At 36.2% G+C, this 22187-nt stretch overlaps 1 protein-coding gene and 1 long non-coding RNA gene across 2 annotated transcripts in view; both read right to left on the reverse strand.

Moving 5' to 3' along the window:
• Window positions 1-4258: 4258 nt before the first annotated feature.
• Window positions 4259-22187, reverse strand: part of LOC116169766 — a 150117-nt gene continuing 132188 nt past the window's right edge. Inside the window, exon 3 of the long non-coding RNA XR_004145065.1 lies at window positions 4259-4384. This is a non-coding gene — a long non-coding RNA (uncharacterized LOC116169766). The remainder of the gene's footprint in view (window positions 4385-22187) is intronic.
• On the reverse strand, window positions 10517-12150 carry LOC116169765 (facilitated trehalose transporter Tret1-like). The gene is made up of 2 exons (XM_031485931.1): window positions 11895-12150; window positions 10517-11847 (listed from the first exon to the last, which is right to left on the reverse strand). Exons 1-2 carry the CDS (start codon window positions 11953-11955, stop codon window positions 10544-10546), a joined length of 1365 nt encoding a protein of 454 aa, XP_031341791.1. The 5' UTR covers window positions 11956-12150; the 3' UTR covers window positions 10517-10543.

Genomic DNA, 22187 nt, shown 5'->3' on the forward strand with positions numbered 1-22187 from the left:
CACCACTTCATTTTTAGAGATACAGCAATAATTGTCAAACAAAAAGGTTCAGATTATCATCGACTTCAAAGACCGGGCATTTTTTTTGTGAGATTAATATAGGGAATTCACAGAAACATCACTTTTTAGCCTCCAGATTGCAGTTACGCCCCCTAGCGGCCATTTCACAAACTTAAAAATGTTTTCCAAGTTTTTCTCGTGGCCGTCTTAGTAATAACTTTTTTTTCCGCAAGCCTCTACGATGGATAGGTTCTCAGATACAGTACCTCGTATTCTTAGTTGGTCACCCTCTACACATAGCACATATTTCGATGCACTTGTTTCAAAGCGAATTATTATTTATGTCAAAGGTCCTTCTTGCATTTTGTAACGGGAGCCCGTTAACGGATTTTTTATTTAAATTTGTACGCTTATGACTTTGTAAATCCGTTTGAAAGCTTGCAGCGCCGGTGCGTCGTGGGATATGGTGTGATTAGTTCAAGTTACAGAAAACTTTCTGTTTATCTTGCAATCGTCGTTATGGGAGCTGCTGCGTAGCGTGAGTTGTGAGGAGTCGGCGGAAAATTGCTCCACGTCTTTCGTGATATTAAATTCAACAACTTTATGATGCAAAAATAACTAAATTTCTATTCAATAGCAATGCAATTTAATCAATTCAGAATGCAAATCGGGTAGCATGAACAAATTCTTCGGAACAGAAATAACGTCACTAAAATTGTAGATATTTCGGTAACAAAAAAAAAGTTCATAAAGCAAGGTTAGCTAAAATCTTAAAGAACATAGCTAGTCGGAAAGATACAATGTATTCAAACTAACAGAAATGAATCTTCGTAGTAATCAGAAAAAGTAACCGTAGGCAAAAGCGGGTCTCGATATCGGGAAAGTCAAATCTTCAGTAGCGACAAAAACAAAGTATGTAGGATCAGGTATAACGGATCGATTTACAAGAGTAGTAGTCTCCAACGTTTCTTTAATTTTCCTTGCGCAATACAGTGAAAATTCAAATTCGGTGGTTTGCACTCAGGAATATCGATATAGCAACAATCCGGTACGTAATTATGAAGAAAAGAGTAAGCCAGAACTAAAAAACCTAGAAAATGATTGTTCGAAGCCAAGGGTAATGCGTAATTTACCGATAACGTCCTTAGAAGTTGTAAAATATATCCCCAAATGCGCCAGAGAAGTGTCGAAAGCAAAATAACAAAAGAAAAACTTCACTAAACTTATACAGCCACAATATATCCCAAAAAGGCAAACAATTGTAGAGTAACAAGGCTTATACGTTCTTCTAAAAGTAATGAATGTGTTTTGTACAACGACGTGCGTGCGCCGAAAGAAATTAAAGAACTCTGCACGACCTCCGCCGGTGAAACAAAGAACTCTTATAATGATCAGATAACACCAAAAGTAAAGAACTAATGTAATGAGAAACAGTTGGAACAAATTTAGTACAGGAACACCTTGCATCTAAACTAGTAGATTACAATATAAATACCTAGATGGCGTAACAATATCAAATTTACATTAGAGTAAGAACGCTTTTTGGAGCGAAGGCTTTTGGAGAGATATTGTAAAACAATTTGGAGAGAATTTGAAGAGAGGGTATTGGGATTTTAAAGGCACGCTTAGCAAATGTGGGAGAGGCTCTTAAAAGTTCTTGAAGAGATAGTGAGAGGGCGTTCAAAGAGTCTTTGAAACATTAAAAAAAAATGTTGACATATTCAACCGACATTTTGAAAAGAGTACCTCAAGAGATATTAAAGATTGTTAAAGGGGTTATGTTCGGATATTTTGAAGAGATTTGGAAGATTGGTAAGAAATTTTTAATATACTGATATAAAAAGGTTATGAGGAAATGTTGGTCAGATTTCGATAATAATTTTAGTATATTTTGAACAAGCCCTATAGATGTCCGAAGAGATGATATCGACATTGTGCCCTTTGCGATTTTACAATTTTTTTGTCAAAATTCCCAGACGAAAGGGCGTGCCCGAAATGGGGGTGCGAAAAAATTCTGATTTCGACAAAATTTGGTATCTGGGACACGAAAATCACAAATCTGAAATTAGTTTTTGAAAATTTAAAAAAAATTCCACTGCAATTCTTGGCCGGGCAACGGAAATGGAGCGAATTCTAAAATCTGTTGTACATACTTGAGTTAATGAACAACATTGTCGGAACAGTTCTTATTTAATCACTCTTTTGAAAATTGGTCCTCTCGATCACCCAATGTTGTTTTAGATACTCGTACAATTGCTATGTGCACTGATCGTTGTCATTATGAATGAAACACATGGAAATTAATGTGAAAATTACAAAAGTGCGTTTTAATCTCGACACACAAGAAGAAAATGGTACAAAAACACAAACTAGGCTGGCTTATTGGTACTGCCAAAGCCAAAAACAACAAAAAAACACAAACAATTATTACAAATAGACTAAAATTATGACTTAACTACTTAGATTACTCGTCCGGGAATTGAAATATACAATAAAAAAGGTATCCGTACACAGTTCACAAAAATTAAAATTTCAATTAACACAATGACAATGACAAATGACAATGGCAGCATCTTCTCTTTGTGTAGACAAGGACATTCACAATAAAACTCAACTTCAAACTGAGTCACATTCAAAAAAATCTTAGGAAGCGGCGACAAATACCTCTCCTTGCAGCAACTTTGATGGTAAAAACTTTGCGACAATCCTCCAACCCGTAAGACATAAAAAACTTCTTCAATCTTCAATCTCACATTGAACGAAAACTTTCAATGCTGGCTGTGGCTCCAAATGAATAATAAACTGACCGTAAATCAACGAAGCGAATAAATCTTCAACGGAACGTAATTCCGCTGTCAACGTGGTAAAAAGCCGAATTAAAAATTTCAATTAAACGTAGTTCTGCGTAGACTGGGGACGCTTTTCTTGTTAATGTCCTATTTAAGGCGAATCCCTTCTTCCGATAATAAAAATTACAACAACTCATCTTACACAACACAGTTGACAACAAAGAGAGCAACAAATCTATCCTAGCAACGCACGTAGGCCAACGAAAGTAGAGATAGATTCTTTTTTCTAAATCAATTTGTTATCAGACATTTAAGAGATAAATTCCTACTTTAATTCTAGGAGAATTTCACTTCTATTAACATGTAAGGCGATAAATGACATCTACCTGTCAATTAAATTAAGCATTTACATTTGATAACAGATAAAGACCCAAAAATTTCTGCGTTTAAATAAAATTTAAACAAAAACAATCTTGGCCGCTCTCATGTATAACACAATAATCTCTATGCCATTACATAGACCAGCGACAATTAATAAAATTTAATTACGAATGAAATAATTACACGAAAGGGGACCGCCCTGTCCATCTTAATTAGCATTTCCGAAAATTTCATCCTGTCGGACGAAATCAACACAGCAATATACGTAACACCCTGTATATAACCAGCGAATAGTCGCTTACTAGACTCATAATAATAAACACCATATTCTCGTAGATCAGGGGCGCGCTATAATTGTGTCCGAATTTTAAAAAAACTTCATCAATTTTTACGAAAATAAACAATGTGTCGAGTTTTTGCTATCGCGAAGTAGTTCCTAATCAACATTTTTCGAAAACATACAATAGCGTGAACTTAAATCTGCATTACACTGAACCACATTTAACCTAACAAAAGCGCACTCACAATAAATACACAGTCATTTTACAACAACAAATGAAAAGGAAGTAGTAAATTGTTTTATGCATGGACGCGCTAAACATATTAGAAAAAGTTATTCGAATTCTCACGGGATTTGTATATTATATACAATGTCTTCCGAATATTAATTGGTTCCACACGTTAGAAACCGGGAGTCGCTTTAATGCAGGTAATAAAAGAGGTTCGTTTAATTACTAATTACCGACTTAAATATTTGGCTAAATCGTAAAGTCGTCGTCCGATTACTCGAAATGACACGGTTTACATTGTAAGAAGAATAACGTGAACAGTCCTAGAAGCATAAAACCGAGAGTTATTATATTTTATATTGGATCGTAAACATTTACCTTTATTATCCCACCAAATAAGTGTGTATAATACTAATTTATGATTAGTAATCTCGAAAAAATTAAAGTAGTAGTCGTTATATAAACATCAACGGTAGCGAGGAGGGTCATATAATCTCAAACATACAATTACGTAATTTGAACAAGCCTGAAATTCATTTATAAAAATATATCCAACGTACCTTAGAAATAAGCCTAGGGTTGATCCAAGCCGTTTTAACATCATTATCCAAGAGCTTATATGAATCCTTTGAGATAAGTTTCGGTATGTCTGATCCAACTGACGAGGGATGAACTTTTGTATTCTGCTCTCTCGGACGTGAAGATCTGAAACGATAGAAATTTCAAACTTTAGTCGTTTTTAAATGACTATTAGGCCGAAAACAAAACTTTCAATCGTGTTATGTAAGGAAGTGTGCACGTGCACGAGAAAATCAAATCGGGTTATTTATTTAATCCGATGAAAATGAAATCAGTTTTATCAGCCCACAGACATAGTTTATGGGCAATATATTTTTATTGCACTTATTGAGACTTAACCACTGTACGGAATTAATTAAACAAGAATATCAGACAAAACTCGATATCTTAATGGGGTAATACGAAAACTTTACGTAGTAGCAGCGATTTTCGAAATTAAATTAATTATACAATGACGGGTTTAACGAGCGTGAAAAAATGCGGTATTAAACGGTACCCATATGTCTAGTTACCGGATTAAATAAATTCCTTGGGGCGCTCTTGCCTTGTGACCGTGGAACAACACCCCCTGATATTTACATGCTTAATTTTATAATCCATCTTCACTAATCCTATTATAAAGGATACAAATAGTAAAAATCTTAAATAGCAACATTCCCTGCATGATAAATCCGTTCTTCGCACTGAGGGAAACTCGAGTTACCCTTTCGATGTCAAATTTTGTTCTCCTTGCACACGTTTGATGTAACTGCTTTTACCAGAAGTTACTACCATTTCCGTAAGGGATAGTTGCAAATACCAAAAAAATTTGGTATCGAAAACGTTTTAATAAAGTTAATCGCTAGCGTGCAGTTCCTCAAGCAAGCTGGGGTGTTGCTGTATTAATAAAAGTTTAAAAAGTCATTATGCAAACATAAATGACGAGAGCGTATTTTCCTCCTAATAATATTAATGCTAGGATCAGGAACAAATACCAGTAGGCACGACATCCTTACCCCATTCTCTTTCAGATGGGCCGCCTATCGCCGAAGTCTACACAGTTTAATGAAAAATAGTGGAGCGTATACAAATACATACAATACCTTCATAAATAAAATATACAGCATGTGTTAACAGTAATTTTGAAACCGGTATTAGTTTTAGTTTCATTCAAGGTGCCTACATAAGATATTTCGTTTAACTGCTTTCATAAATACGAAAGTTGCCATTGCGCATGCGCAAAACCAAATTTTAAAACTGGTGTTAGATTTGCTTGTATTCCAAGTGCCTATGTATTAAATTTCATTTAAATGCTTCAGTAAATAAGGAAGTTGGCATTGCGCATGCGCAAAACCAAATTTTGCAACTGGTGTTAGATTTGTCTTTATTCCAAATGGCTATGTATAAAATTTCATTTAAATGCTTTCATAAATAAGAAAGTTCGCATTGCGCATGCGCAAAACAACATTTTGAAATGTCGTTAATTTTACTTATATTCGTAGTGTTTACATGTAAAGTTTCATTTAAATATCTGTATAAATAAAAAAGTTAGGATCGCACATGCGTTAAACCAAATTTTTGACACTGCAATTGCGCAAAACGCAAAAAATATGGGTATGCACGGAATCCTTGGACTAAGCCCTTTCAAATGAGTCCTATATCGCCAAAATCGGTTCAGTGGTTTAGAATGAGTACGTGTGACGGGCAGACGGACGGACGGACGTCAAAGTGCAGCCAATAGCGATAAAGTAAGTTAATTGGGAAATATGTGACACCGTACTCGGGTAGGTGCATTTTCGGAAAATCGGCATATGAGTGGTTTTCTTTCCAGATTTGAACAAGGAAAATTAATTTCGTTTTACAATCGCCGAATCTAAAAATAGAAAAGTTATATACGCACTATATAAAACACTCTACGCATGCATTACATGATAATCCGCAACTACGTCGATGAACTAATCTATGCAGTAATTAATCCGTTATTCAAGAAAGAAGCACCTTGACATCAGGAAAGCTGAAGCTGTGTAAATCCGTAGAGTTCATCACTTTATTTTGAATATGAACGAACCTCAAATTTATGAAAATGTGGCTTGTATCTTGGTGTGTGAAGGAACTGAAGCCATTTAAAATTTTGGATCCAATATACTCAACATTTTGTAATTTCTGAGTTGTTATCGTCGATCGGATCGATTAGTGATTTATGTTGAGGGCGCTCTAATGGAATCAGCGTTTCAATGTCAAGGATTTTCTAAAAATTAAATTTGATACTATAGTGAGAACGACAAGGTAAGTTCAAATAGTTTCGATTGTTCGATTGATTAAGTCGGTGCAACCAATCTGTATAAATAAAAATGTATACAGTGCTATTCATGTAGAAGTAGACATAGAGATTTCCTATAGGAATTTTTTACATGATCAAAAGTCTCCTGATAGACGCCTAATTTTATGCAACCAAAGTAACTACCTACAACAAATGAGGATCTGCATGTTATATTAATTAATTTGAATATTATCTATTCCTATTCTAATTTCGGTTCGTGTGCGATGTATTCAACTAAAGAAAAAGTTGATATTTCCAATTGGTATAGTGCCGATAACTGTTAAAGGAGCTTAAGAGATTTATTTTCTGTGAAGCTAAAGGAACAATATTCAAATTATTATAATATGACAGCCAGATCTTTATTTGTTTCAAGAAGTTATTTTGGTTCCATAAAATTAGGCGTCTTTCAGGAGACTTTTTATCATGTAAAAATAGACATAGGAAATTCCTATAGGAAATGGAAGTCCCTATGTCTACTTCTACATGAATATCACTGTATGTACCCGCATAACTTCAGAACGATTGCACCAATTTAGATAATTATTTTTTGTTGCGGTGTGTTATTTAACAAGATAATGTTTGTATAAAAGATAATTTCCGAAAAATTGTACGGAATTGTACGTAAAAAAAAACATTTTTCTCTTTGCCGTCATGTTAAATCACAATATAGGTAACTAATAAATGGCGCGTATCAATTACGTATACCCGAAAAGGTTTCTCATGTAGTAAATGTGTGCAAGGTGTGTTAGTAAAACACCTCCATTCAACAATTCCCCGCGAATTGGAGCAGGAAAAAAACAGTACATTTAAACCGTAAGTTTCCTTGAAGGCGTTAAGGTGTACAAGAGACTTTCCGAAGTTCCCATGGGAACGGGGTAACGGAAAAAACGAGATTTCCAAAAGGCGATGGTTGGCTTGTAATAGGCAACGAGATGTGAAAAGGCGGTGATGATAAATTTGCGAGCTCATGGTGTGTGTATCTGCAGCCATTGCAGTCAATCGTTGAGGAGCAACTCCTACCTGTATTAGTAAGGTGGTAACAGCCCCCCCCCCCTCACTTCAAAGGGGTTGCAATGGCTTTGTCGTGGTGGCGTCCGTGATATTATCCTTTCTGAAGGAATGGCTGGTATTGCTTCCCTCTTGTTGATGTGGTCTTCGTTGGTCCTCTCGGCATAGTCGCGGTGCCGGAGGTCATCTATGTGAACCTTTTTTGATTTCTCGTTTGTCCCGACAAATCTAGTATGCGTTGATACTGGGCGGGGAAACGACTAGAGAGGGATCTTAGTGTGAACAGGATTATCGGGAGGAGTGTACCCGTAAGAGGTGATCGGGAGTTCATCGGTAGTCACAGTGCCCATCTTGTTAGCGCTGCCGTTCTTGCAACAAGAACAAGGGCGCTTTGGCGTCTTCAGGGTTAATTGCCTGTTCGAATTACTTCATCGTGTTTCGTTTGTTCGGATGGTATGTCAAAGGTATTGCACGAACTGTATCCCGAATTGCATTTGTTGATTGAAAGTCGCAGCCTGCATAGTCGTTTGACTACTAGGTATAGATCGTGGAGGTGACCTTCGATGTTGTGGGAATATATCACTAAGCCATGAAGGTAGGCCATCACGAACTTGTGTAGATACGCGGAACTTTTTGTGTCAATAGTTTTTGGAAGGTGATCAGCGCGGTTTCAACTCCAAACGTCATTATTCTAAACTACTATGCAACTCAATCGAGTTTCCAGTTATGAAGATTCCTCAAGGGGGACTGGCCACGCACCACCTTTAGTGTCTGCTCTCCTTCCTCGCCATTACTATCGTTGACAAGCAACCCCCTGTATGTAGGGTGACACGGTAACACCGGGAGAATTCTGTAAGCCGTACATACGAAGTTTACCTATAGGCAAACAATTATTTATTTTTTTAACAACTTTGCGTATAAACTTTCACGTGCTCATTTAAGTTAATATAATTAATTTCCATTGCAAATATTGTTAGACCATTTCAAAACGGCCGTTTTGGTTTTAAGTTAGTAACGGTACCTGAATATATATTTTTAAATTACCATGTGCATAACTATTTGCAATACCAAACGTTATAGTGCGTCTTTCTCGTAATTTAAAAGAAACGAATTCGGTTTCGCGGGAAGAACAAAACGTGCGCGCGCATTCATTCAGTAAGGAAGACGTATGAAGTACGTAAAACAAGCTGTGGCGTCTAATTAATTAATATTTGGTGGAAAAGGTGCTAATATTGTTCCAAGAGTGCTTTTCCATACACATCAACAATTGATCAACGAATAGAAACAATTTGCACCGCCAACCGACCAGTTTAGAAGAGTTGACCTACTTAACGTTTTCAATTCATGTATGAAGAAGCAGCCCTTTGCATGTAAAGTGAAGCTTTCGTTGTTCGCTATCTACACGACCGATATATTTATGAAACGATTAATGTTGAGGTTTTTATGGAAGCACTACTGAACCCTTGAAGAATGCCCTTTAATCAAACCGGCCGAACTCATGGTCAACAAAAAGTGCGTTGTTGCACGACAATGACTTCACGAAATTACTCTTCTGTAGGGCGACTACAGCCCAAATTAAGCACTAGGCGACTACAGCCCAAATTAAGCACTACGCGACTTTTTTTCGTTGAACATCTAAAAAATACCCCAGGGGCCACAAAGTTGATTAGATGGTGACCTGAAAAGCTCAGTAGCATCATACTTTGAAGCACAAACAATGATTTTTTTTATGGAATGTGGAGCCCCGACTAAACGTATGAGTGTAGATAGTATGTAATACGTAGAGAATCAATTTATATGGAAGTTTTACAAGATTTTAGTAATAGTTCAATCGAAGATTGCTGTGAAAAGGATGAATTGGAAGCAAGCCTCCGTTGTAATAATTCTGCCTCTGTCGTCGTTATACTTTTCCATAGATTGTGGACCCTTCATTGTAACCGATAACGTTTGTATCATAAATAAAGTAGTAAATGTGTTACCTGAATTTGGCAGTATGTATTGATTTGAAGATATAATTCAAGTAACGTATCGATTTTAGTGGGATATTTTAATTTGCCCCTTTATCTGAGCACAAGTTTTCCAATGTTTCTTGTCACAAATATACCCAAAGTAAAAACGAGCAAGCAATAACCTAAGGAGCAACTACAAATCAATGAGTCAGTACAGTACAGTTTCCCTATGTATCCTTTTAAATGGACCACATTAAAGCATTACAAATTTTAGATCGCATTTTGTGGAATTTAAATAATAGATACTGATCAATGCGACTAGAAATTTGAAAATTGGAAAATGCGTTGCAGCCTTTCCATGGCATGAAACGTTCAGCTGCCGTCAAAAGTGTCCATATTAGCATTTAGATTTTAAATGATCTTTCCAGCAATATCTGAGGTGGTTGCTCAATACACGAGGACACAGCAGTTTGGCATCACGATATCACAACAGAAACCAGGACTCGGCAACAGCTCCATAAGGTCTTTAGAGCCATTAATGTTTGTACGTCGCCATAAAACAAGTCCTATCAAAATGACAAGATGAAGGAACGAAGTCTTGTGGCGCTACAAGATGACCTTGGTATTCAATTCGCTATTGGTTATGGCAAGGTAACAATTTAACAGATCTTTTGAAAGGTTTCAGGTATGTCTTTTTTCCACTTTTCCCAAAAAATCTTCTACTTTGGGGCAAGATTCTGGGCAGCAGATCTTTTACAATGCGCAGACGTTACCCTTCTTCGTTATTTTTCTTGGATTGATAACAAGAATCGGAAAAGTTTTCTCCCCGGAAACAAATACCGTGTTAGATACTAATTGTATGGCCATGTGTGCTTTGCACAATTTTAAACGTGGAATTTAGGCGCTTACCTGCAAGATAGGAATTAAATGTGTCATCCGGGTTCAGAGAAATAGCTTCATGGTTGTTTAAATTATTGGGGGTACTAAAATCACACCAATAAGTAACTTTTAAAACTGTTTACTGATTCTTTAATGATTTAATTCCGCTTGTATATCCTCCAATGTTTTGTTTTTTGTTTCAGGCATAAACATTACAATTATTACGAGTCCCATGCTGCAACATATTGCAAAGCTCCAGAAAGGTACGTAAAGGCCATAATTATCTTTAGTAACTTGGAAGTATTTAGAAACAATCGCTCCAAATGCATAATACATTACGTCGCCGACGGTGCAAGCGTAAGGCTTCAAATTTGTGGTAAATAGTTCGGAGGCCATGAAACTGGGCATTGCTTGTAAGCCTAAACTGTAGCTGAATGTGAAAGCGATCAAAATCAGCGCTGGTAAGAAAGAAACGTGGGAAGTGTCCAAGTCGGCCACATCTCGAACCAAAAAGAATGAACCTCCCACCAGTAACACACAGATTGCTCCTACCGTAGATGTTATCAGTAAAGGTCTTCTGCCGAGTTTGTCTACCAATAGTGAGCTCAAGACAGAAAACACAATTTGTATTGTATATAGAATTACTGTTCCCAACAGCGGCGAGATTGAATCGGCGCCTTCCTGAAAAACTGTTTGCGTGTAAATGTTAAAAGCGGTAATTCCGCTGAATTGTTGGGTTACACGTAGTCCTACTAACGTCAGCAACTTTCGTCTGTTATTCTTCTCGAGCATGGAAAGGAAATTGGTTTTGTTTAACCGTTCTTCCTCGATAACTTTTACAAGTACGTCCAAGTTGCGGTCGGCGTCATCTCGTCCTTTTAACGCAGTAAGACTCTGTCTTGCTTCCTCATGTTTACCCCTCATCAGTAAGTAATTCGGCGATTCGGGCATCCAAACGAAAGTAAAGAAGAGGAGAAGTGGTACTATTAGACAAACCAACGACGAAGTTTGGATAGTCATATACACGCCGATCATATTGATTACCATTACGCCCAAAAAAAGGGCGATAGATACCGATGAACACAACAATCCCCGAATTTCTTTATCTGAGACTTCACTTAAATACATCGGAAGAGTCGCAAACGCCAAGCCTTGGCAGATGCCTCCTATAATTCGACCAATTAAAAGTACCGGTAGAGAGTTTGCAAAAGCGATTACTATCCATGACGTGCAGAATGGAACACTCGACCACAATAAAATCGTCTTTCTTCCAATTGAACGCCCAACGACGCTCAGCAAAAGACTGCCGCACAGTCCGCCCAACAGGTAAGAGGTTCCCACCCAAGACGATTCATCTGACGTCATTGAGATTGGCGAGTCTTCGGATAGAAGAGTGGGCAAATACGGCGATGTCCATCCTAAGATTAACCCACTACAGAAAGCCACCAGTAAACCTAGTGAATATCGCACATGTCACAAGAATGGTGCATTCAATACTTACCTGAGACAGCAGCTCTGTATTGGAGAACCCTCTTCTCTAAGGTGAAAACTTTAACTTGCATTTTAAAGGGCAAGTATCCACTCAACTACTTATATAAATAGCTTTCGGTTATCTTGACGTTGTCGCTCAGTACGAAAAAGGAAGGTTGCATTATCGTAACTGTTACTAACTATGGTTCGCACTTGATTTAGAAGCGGTAGCAGCTATTGCGTTAGGGACCTGAAGGTTCATTATGTAAAGGATGTAGGTAGGAAAGTCATGGCATGTTAATAATAGTTGTGCAATAATAAATAATTGCAATATCTAATCCTTCTAATTATGAAATCTCTAATCTTATCAAGAAATATAATGCATATTTGCGATTTGCAAATATTACATTGTCATATGTCTACAAACCTTTGTTTGAGCTTCTTTTCTTATTTATGGATGTGACGAGGATCCTTCGAATCAGTGTCATTAAAAACGCTTATTTGGGTTTTATCGGTATTTTCTTTTTTTCTTCCTTCCTTTTACATAAGGAACTTTCCACTGGAATAGCGGAAAAGATTGTGCAGTATTTTATCCATGCAGGAACTTCGCCACGTTTGTATTATAAGAACTACATGAAAACGTGCGAAAAAACTGTGCAGAAATAATTATTTATAACTTCACTGAAGGAGCTATGAGACAAACACTAGCTCCAAATCCAAATTCAAAAAGATGTATGGAAAAGGGTAAAATGACTAATGTGCATTAATTGTAACCACGAGTTATTAAATTGTGTTTGTTTGACATTTCATTGTGTTTGGCTCTCATTTGTACTGGAACGTGTTTTGACAACAAAAAAATGTTATATGTGCATTGTTGCGTAAACTATATCATGTAGACGTTATTTTGGCTTCAGCATCATCAATAATGTTGGGTCATCCCGATATGTGAATATTTCAATTTTTAAAGGTTTTTACGAATAAACACGATTGTTTCGTTTGAATTTGTATTTCCGTATTTGTTTTCCCGTTTTGAAATAAATTTGTATAAATGCATAATTCGTTTTAATTTTATCGCTTTTGTAAATTATTCAATCTAAATAAGGTGTGGCACATCTTCGTTGTGATGAGATACTTTATTGCAAGGCGAAATTTAATTGAGGTGTTTCGAAGTTATGAAAATAGGTGTTAGTTTTTGCGAAGACGCAAATTTCGTGTTTGAGTGGGAACGCGGGACGGGAGATTATTTTATGGTGGAAATGGTATATCCTTCAAATATTGGGTACAACGTTTTAACGGAGCTTGTTTGATTGCTTGTTAGTAATGGTCGGAGAGCAATACACATTTTGTTACGCTTTTATATTGGTCAGTTTTCCCTATTTCTTTGGTTGGAGACGAAATTCTTCCCGATCATAATAAAGTTTTCAGAAGATGTTAAGTAATCGCATTGAGAGATTGAAGTTATTATGTTGTAAAGTGATTTAGTAAAGTTTGTGAGAAGTTAACGTTGTAAGTTTGTGTAATTAATATATCTTTATTTCAATGTCTGTTGAACACCTGCGTGCATGGTATCTGTAAAAACAGGCTCTAAATGCCTCTTTTCTTCCGAAATTATTGTTTAATTTTGTGTTTGCCAAATAAATTTGTATTATTGTCATTTCATTAGCTGTATGTTTAATCGAACCGCTTGTACGACCCAGATAGAGTTTTCATGTCAGATTTTTCTTATCGTACCTAACAGTTATGTCAGGTGTTATCTAATATTGTATTTAGTTAATTCTTTGAAAATGTCGAGAGTTGATCGAGGTCAGTGTCTCTGCAAATTCATAAAATTAAGATTTTTCCATTATAGCGGAGACCGGACGTGTTGAGAAATGTATAATGAAGTTTATTTAATTGAGTTAGCTGGGCAGGAGCTTTATGGGTGGCTTTGTTTGGACTTCCGCACCTATAATAATGATGGGTCACCCTGCATATGTGAATTAAATTTTAGTAATGTTATCTCCGGTGATTGCGATAACTTTAAATATACAGATGTTTTTGGCTGACCTGTGTTTACAGGTTTTTACTCGAAGATGTACAGAAAGTTAAGGAAAGAAGAGATGTTTCGGAAAGTTGAAAAGAAATGGAAATGGTAAATAGCGGACGAAAATGCAAATCGTTGTTTTTTTGGTGGTTAAGGATTTTGGTGTATCGCAGTCAGCGTATATAAGCGTTCAGTAATAAAGGTATTATAGAAGAAAGTCAGTTGTGTTCTAAGAGATTTGATATAATCCATCGTTCAAAGTGAATGTTTAAGACCAGTTTAACGGAAGCTTACTCGGCGTGTTGTGGTTGGTGCGTTTATTGCGAAACTTTCCGAGTACCTGTTAAAGGGAGTTTTTGCACCATCCAAGCCAATTTTACATCAGTAATTACAAGGACCCTAGTGTCGTCTAAACCGAAATTGAAGTGCAATACTTCAAGTAAAGAAGTCGAGTATCGAAGAAATTTCATCGTTCGGTGTCTGTGTTTGTGCATCAGTTATAAAAAGCGCAACTAACCGGATATTTTGAATTATTCATATTCTAAGACTGGGAATTAAGATTTCTTTAACTAATTGTTTCAATCGTTCGCTCGTGGCGTGGTATGTGTATTCTCGCCCTGAGTGCCGACTTTTATTTCAGCCTTATTTGATTGATTTTGTCTAATAAATTTGTTTCATCTGTAAATGTTCTATGTTGTGTTTAATCGAGCCCAAATTGCGACCTAGATAAGAGTTTTCAGGCTAAATTTTCCGTTGGTACCCATAGTTATGTCAGATGTTTAAATAAAAATTTGAATATAATTCTTTGGGATTGTGGAGTTGGTCAAGCCCGTTGAGTTTTCATATAAAAGATTTGGTTAGTATGCCTGTGATCAATTGAGCTCGCTCGACAGGTACTTGTGTTTAGTGACCGTTTGCCATTGCATATAGCAATGTAAATAATTAAGTTTGGGAATATACTGCACGTATTTGGGTGTTCCAAATGAAAAATAAAAGGTAATGGTCATAATTTAAATTAAATTGAAATAACGGCGCGGTTATGATTTTTATTGTAGTAAGTCTGTTATTGATATGTACTTATTTACTATTCTATCACCGTTTCTAATTTGTACTTAATTTTCTCGACTATATGATTGACACTTATTAAGATTTTCGTAAAGACAGTGAAGTTACTTCTGTGAACTAACTGTACCCAGTGAGTGTATTGGCGTTTTTATGAAGTTTGTGAATTCTGTAAGCGGTCCGTATGTTACGAACTACTACCTAGATACGAGTCCAGCTCATAAACCTAATCATTTTAGCAATGATGTACTGATTTTCAGAAAAAGTTGTTGAAAGATTGTCACGTGCTTAGTTAAATTAGCGATAATTTTCATTGTAAATATGTTAAGAACATTTCAAATTGACCGCATTGACCACGATCGTGACCAGAGCGTGTAAGTTGCTTAACTCCCTTAAGACCTTTTCACCCTGTAATTGTTCACTGGTTCAGATAACGTGCATCTTTGACGAATAGAAACTTGTCATACACGGCTAAATGTTCCGTTTCTCATCTGACCACTTGAGTGCACATAGAATTCATTCATGCTTCATCCTTCGAACCGCACGTATCGCTAGAGCGCCAGGGTTTTGTTTTATCTAGTATCGTCTTAATTTTAAATCGCAATTGGCGAAACACGAATGGTTTTGTGTTGTTATTTCGTTAACTGAGCCTTCACCGAAGGTAAGTTTTGTCTTCAAATATTAGTTTTCCGAATGCACTTGCGTTGTTCTTTCACCGAAAGCGTCTATGTTGGGATTTATCTCTTCAATCGCTGGTAGCTTAACTCAAATTATTCTTAACGTGCTAGATACTACCCTGATGACAGAAAAGTAACAATACATCTTTAAGAAAGGAACTTACGCCGATCGTTTTATGTATATAAAAAATTATGGATTCTTCTAAAACGATGGCTTTAACCATTTCCGGATTTTCTTTTTGGTAAATACTCTCACCAACGATGCGCATCGAGCTTCCGTAAGTTCTTTCTCTCCTTTTTTAATTCTTAGAGGTACGTACCGTTTTGATTAGGCAAGTTGCCTAAGAATCCATCAAAATCACCTCGGAAATCCCAGTGGCGTGCATGATTTTAACCAATTTTGTATTGTTTGCTTGTTTTATTCGAGGCCTGCCACCCATACTCCCAAGACGAGCGTACCGAACCCCAGCTATTATAATGTTCGTTTCAGGCTGTAAATTGCGAAAGCTAATAAATATTAATTGAAAATAAAGTTTGAGTGACAAACTTCTTTCGTTCCGAAATAAGGTGGCTACCTACATGAGAGGTGCCTCGCGAGCAAAAATATACACTAACTTTCTCTTACTAAAATAAAAGTTCCGTAATTAAATGTGATTGAGGGTCATAAGTACGTACTTTAATTAAAAAGTTTTCCTTGTTATTGTAAATGTATGTTTATGAATTTACGGGTACAATTTATTACGTGTTTGGGCACAGTTACGTTTTATAAAAGCAACAAAATGTTCTTTACGTTCAACATGAAAATTCCAACATATCTTTAGTTAAAAACATCGAGTACGTTATTTAATTAGAATTCCAGCACGACCGATTATGTGTACACTACTGAAAGTTTATGGTGGTAGTATAAGGATTAAATTGAAAATTTTAATATTCCATGAAGCTCGCGTGGTACAGTATTTACGTTTACGTTTCGCCCTCGAAAAATTATTAAACAATCAATTTCGAGTTATGGCGCATTACAATTTAGCGAAATGGACTCACGGCATGTAACAATTACCACGTTCTACTTTTAATGCTAATTTCTTATACGATACAGAGGACTGGTCTGCTCGGTGTAATATTTCTTTATTGTCATAGAATTACACCCCGATTGATTTATTGTAACACATTCCGCAATCGTGCGTGAATTATACGACATAAATCTTTGCGCTCGTGCATTTATGCCGAAAATTACACCCGCATTTTTTGTGTTGTTTGAACTGTACGGTCTCCGGTATCCCAAAGAGTAATCAAAACCGTAGTGTGACAATTATACTCCATATTAAATTGCAGGTTTCATTTAATTATCCTTCTAGTAAAATGTGGTTGTTTTGATGTTTTGACTACCTTCCTTATACGTTAATTACACTAATATTCCTATTATTCAGGGCTCTGTCTTAAAATCAACGCTATTAGTTCAAAGTACATACACTTTCTAAAAACTAATCGTTATTTTAACGTCCGTAGGCGCCTTTAAAATCGAGAACATATTGGATGAATGTGTGCTATTCCTTAAATATTCTTTTTTGTTATAAACAAGCATACGATTTTCAGTAGAGGAATTTTTTGCCACTCAGCTCGACTTTTAATCCGGCTCGAATTCAATAGCACCTATCCTTGAACTCGATTGGCGAAGGTTTGACGAGGAATAGACAGATGGACAAGACCATCACATAAAGGGAATTTTTTTCTATCGAAAAATTCCCCCAAAAACCCCTGTAAAAACCCTAATAACAAAAACTCATTGGGTCGTAATTTAGGCTCGACTAATCACAAAACCGACTATTTACAGATGAAACAAATTTATTCGACATAAAACAATCAAATAAGCTGACAGAAAAACAGCATTCCGCAACCAGCGATCGATGGAACAATTGATTAAAAAAATATTAATTAAATTAAAGTGCCAATAATCTCCGGTCCTAACAGAGATTGACAACAAATGGCCCACCAACACAACACTAGGATCACCTGCTTCGAACCTTCACTTCTCGACTTTTTTTTATTTAGAAACGTCGTGTAGTATGTGTTATAAAATTCCTCCGTTAGATGTCGCCGTTGTCGTCTCCATCCTGCGAATTTTAAATTAACTATATTACTAAGGTTATTTAATAGCTAAGATATGTGATATTACTAAACACCTTAATAATATTCATTTATCTATTACAATAACAATAGCAAAGCACGTAGAAACACCAAAAAAGTTCAAACCAAGTGTGACAGTTTACTGTTGACACTCCCTACCGCAACGTCGTGGCGCTGTAATTTACGACAGGTTTTCCTGCATTTGGTGAAAGGGCTTGCCGTTGAATAACTCTATAATTACAGCTTATTAGCCGCCTGTTTAACATCAACACCACGTTCCAGTACCAGAAATAAAACTACCAACATTTTTTTTGGCGCCATTCCATTTGACAGCGACAACCAGTGGCGGTGTTTCCAGACCCTCCGTTTCGTTAACAGTACAAAATTTCTTATACTTTTTATCTTAATTAAATAGTCTTTAATAACTCCGAATTTCGATCTCTGGCCAGCCGACTAGGGAGCAGCAATTATGCTACTGATGTTTAAAATTGAGTTTGCAATAAATGTAGAAAAAACGAACTTCAGCCCGTTCTAATCAAGTGCATGGTAGCTAAGATGGGCCTGAAATACCTAATAGGATTTTATATCGGCGTCGATGAGTGTACAGATACCGAAATGGAAGACTCCTAAAAATTTAAATATGGAAGAGGAAAAATAAATGAGGTGGTAGCGATAAAATTGCCAACTAGTCAATGTAGAAAGCAGATTCGAGCGTTCACAACTGTGGAACAAATATGTTACTTTCGCAGTACGGTCTTCTTCAGTTTTTAATATCGAGATCATAAAATCGAAGTTTATTACATTAAATTCTGCTCTTTACATTGCCCAGAAAAAGGTAAAAATGCAGCGCTTGCAGTTATACTGAACGGACACGTTCACCTACTTCCTTGTATTGCAGATTAGCGATTATCTCTTTGAAAATGAAACAATTAAAATTGAAATAATGTTTTACAATTTATACAGCCGGTAGGAAGATGCGGTAATAAAAAATTTCATGAAGTTCGCGCAACTTTACGACCAGTACCATAAAATTCGCAGATTTACTGCGATATTGACTTTTACGAGTGCCTTTTAAGTTGCATATCGAAATGTACACCTTTTGTTCGTCGAAATTTATAGACCTTCTTATGCAAAAATTAATTAAACGCACCTAGCCGAATAATACCCTTTGTGCCCTTTAATGTCGACATTCAACCTTTTTTTCGTATAAGAAAGAATCCAATTAATAATGCCTTCGCGCTTCATTACCTCTAATGGTTTAACCTTTCAAACTATACGCAAAACCTATTGCTGGGCTTGCATTTTAGTCGCAGCCTGAATTATAGATTCCATTCATAGTCACTCAATCGATTACGAAGTATAGGGGGTTGCATATTGCGGGGGCGAGACTTATGCTAAGCCAGAGGGCGACTAAAGATCCATATGATTTATGGCAGGGGAACACCATATTCTTCAAACGTGACTTAAATCTTAAATTATTTTATTGTTTTTTTCCTATTTTGTGGGGAACGTAATTTCATTCGAGATTGTTTTTGCCTTGATGGATTGTATTCTATGACACTCCTTTAAGGGTTTGCTTAAGAATAATGTTCGCATCACCCATCGCGCCGGGTGCATAAACTTATGGTGAGAGGGTGCGCAATTGCAATGAAATAAATATTTTGAAATGCTTTACATGTGTATCGTGCACACATGCAATGAGGATGAGTGCAGCTTTTTTTAAAAAACAGTTGAACATGTAAAATGTAAAAAATGCAAATCGAGAAATTAATACCAATTTAAAGGCGTAATGACCAAAGCAGTTAAACACGCCCAATAAATAAATAAATAAAAAAAAAAATCATTTACTTTAGGTAGTCCTGTACTTTTAGACATCTACGTGTGGATTCTAATTATTATTTTAACTCAGTAATTTTGCTCTCGCACTTGCTTCCATTAACTTACCTATTTGTAAATGGGACAGATTACAAACGCTTTTAATTGGATGATGGGCTGATTGCAGTCATAAGTGACGTAGGTGTGAAGATCTATGCCCCCTTCGCAACCAATTTTTTTTTGCTCCCGTTTCCTTCTCTTCTCTTTGCCACTAAAGCTTCTTGGTTGAAGGCTGTTGATGTGTCTTATATAATTGACAAAATAAATGTGCACTATTATTTTATTAAAAATAAGACTATGAAACTACTACACTAATATTCTATTAACATTATGGATTACTTAGTTCAAGTTTAACTAAATATTAACAAAATAAAGCAATTAAATTGATTTTCTTCTTGATGCCCTTCAGTTTAAAAGTTGTATATCTTCGGGAAGTAATCTTAACATTCCGGTTTTCTTTACATCATGATAACAACTCTTTAATTGCCCCCCTCCCCACTTAAAAATAAAGGCAAAGTAAATAAATAAATAAATTTTATGAGCCCGAAACGTGTTAAAAGTCTGAAGCATGCTGGATTGGTCTGGTTTCTAAAAAAATAATTTCTGTTTACCTTCCACAGTAGAGTAGATATTGAATTTTGACAGTGTAACTTAAAGGTTACATTTAGTTAACAGTCAAGTACCTAGTTTTATTAACATAGTAAGCAAAGGATTTTGAATTATGTTGCAACAAATTATAACTCACGAAGTAGGTAATATACAGAAAGCAATATTGATCATATAATATAATAAAAGTATAAAAAGCAACGAGCGCTACAATTTGTAGTGTAAAAAGCGCGTTGGTCCTATAGTTAAGGGCTAAGTGAATTAAAAAAGTGAGTACAAGAAAAGAAGTTTAATGCCAAAATTCTTCGCCGAAAAATACCAACGCTGTAACAAAGAAGACTTGCTTCGGTTTCATTGTCAACATCATAAAACCTCTAGTTGGAAAATGAATATATGAATAATTCAGCACTTTATTTTTACCCGCCTGCGAAGTATTATTAACCAGCTTACGCTGTTTTTAGGAGAGAGCTTCAAATTTGTTTTTTTTAGAGAAATTCTTCCACCAAGCCAAAATCGAGGGAAAGCAGTATAGACATCCCAGGGCCCACTACGCGAAATCTTCCAGAGAGCAGACCTGTGAAAATTAGCAATGAGGCATAAAACGTTTCCATCCGCCTGAGCTCAGCGACTGCTATAATTGCAACACTTAAAAAGGTACATTTTTCATTACTTGCGTTTCGACTGCGAAATACGAGTGAACTTTATCTATTTATGTGCGTTATATCCAAAGTTTATTGGATTTAGATTTGTTCATTTGAAGTTAAGAATAGGCGATACCTCTAGTTGTTTAATGTGAATTATGTTAAAATATTTCTGACCACTAGGGTGTAAGTTATCATCAGTGAAATAGAAATGAACTAAATTCTTTCCACTTTTAAACTATTTTTACCTCAGCTAGCTGGAAGTAAAGGTACAAAGAGGTAAGTTCCAAACAAGATGATGAAACTACCAGAAGAATTTACACTACGAACGAAAACCTTCAACGCTTTTCAAGATACCAATACAAATTGACACCCCTCCAATTCGGGTCAGCGTTACCGAACCACCCTTTAATTTGTACCTGCCCGATGCAATGCGAAGTATTTAAAGAGTCTCAAAAAGGGAAAAAGTGACTCCTATTTTTCTAGTCCTCAGAACGAATAGCATTAGTACAAAATAAAAGGGACTAAACGGTGTGTTTTAATCTCGAGGGCTTTAGTTCTGTAGTATACGGGGTGTCAATTTTAAAACTTGCAGTCGGCCATATTTTCCAAACTAAAGAAGACATTGAAAATCGCGCAAAACCGTTTCGGGGGTATCGAGGGGGAACCAGAATGACAACCCCCCACCCCCCAGTCTACCCTCCTCAAAAATCCTAAATGGCAACCCCATACTTGTGACACATCGTTGGAAAGCTACAGAAAAATGCTTTCCAGTGGTACCAATAAAGTCAATATTCATTAAGATAATTTAACAAAAATTTTCTAATTAACAAAAAAAAACTAAATGTTGACATTGAGGGATTTATGGCAAATTGGCCAAGAACTTCAACCTGAGCTGCTTCATTAAGCAATCTTGGTTGCTTTCTTTTTTTAGTGATTACAGATCCCGTTTCTTCGAATTTAGCGACCAAATCTTGAACATAGGCATGGCTCAATTTTTATTTTTTTTGTTAATTATTAAATTTTTGTTAAATAAATATTGGTACCACTGGAAAGCATGTTTCAGTAGCTTTCCAACGATGTGTCACAAGTATGGGGGGTTAAGAGAGGGTGGGGGGTTGTCACTCATATCGTAATTCTGGTTCCCCCTTGATACCCCCGAAACGGTTTTGCGCGATTTTCAATATCTTCTTTAGTGTGGAAAATATGGCCGACTGCAAGTTTTAAAATTGACACCCTGTACCTATACGTTATTTTTTGTACTTCAGTATCTCAATCTCAAGTCTACATTTGAAACAAATGTAATGAACCGGAGT

The sequence above is a fragment of the Photinus pyralis genome, unplaced genomic scaffold, assembly GCF_008802855.1.
Source record: "Photinus pyralis isolate 1611_PpyrPB1 unplaced genomic scaffold, Ppyr1.3 Ppyr1.4_LG4, whole genome shotgun sequence".
Taxonomy (NCBI): domain Eukaryota; kingdom Metazoa; phylum Arthropoda; class Insecta; order Coleoptera; family Lampyridae; genus Photinus; species Photinus pyralis.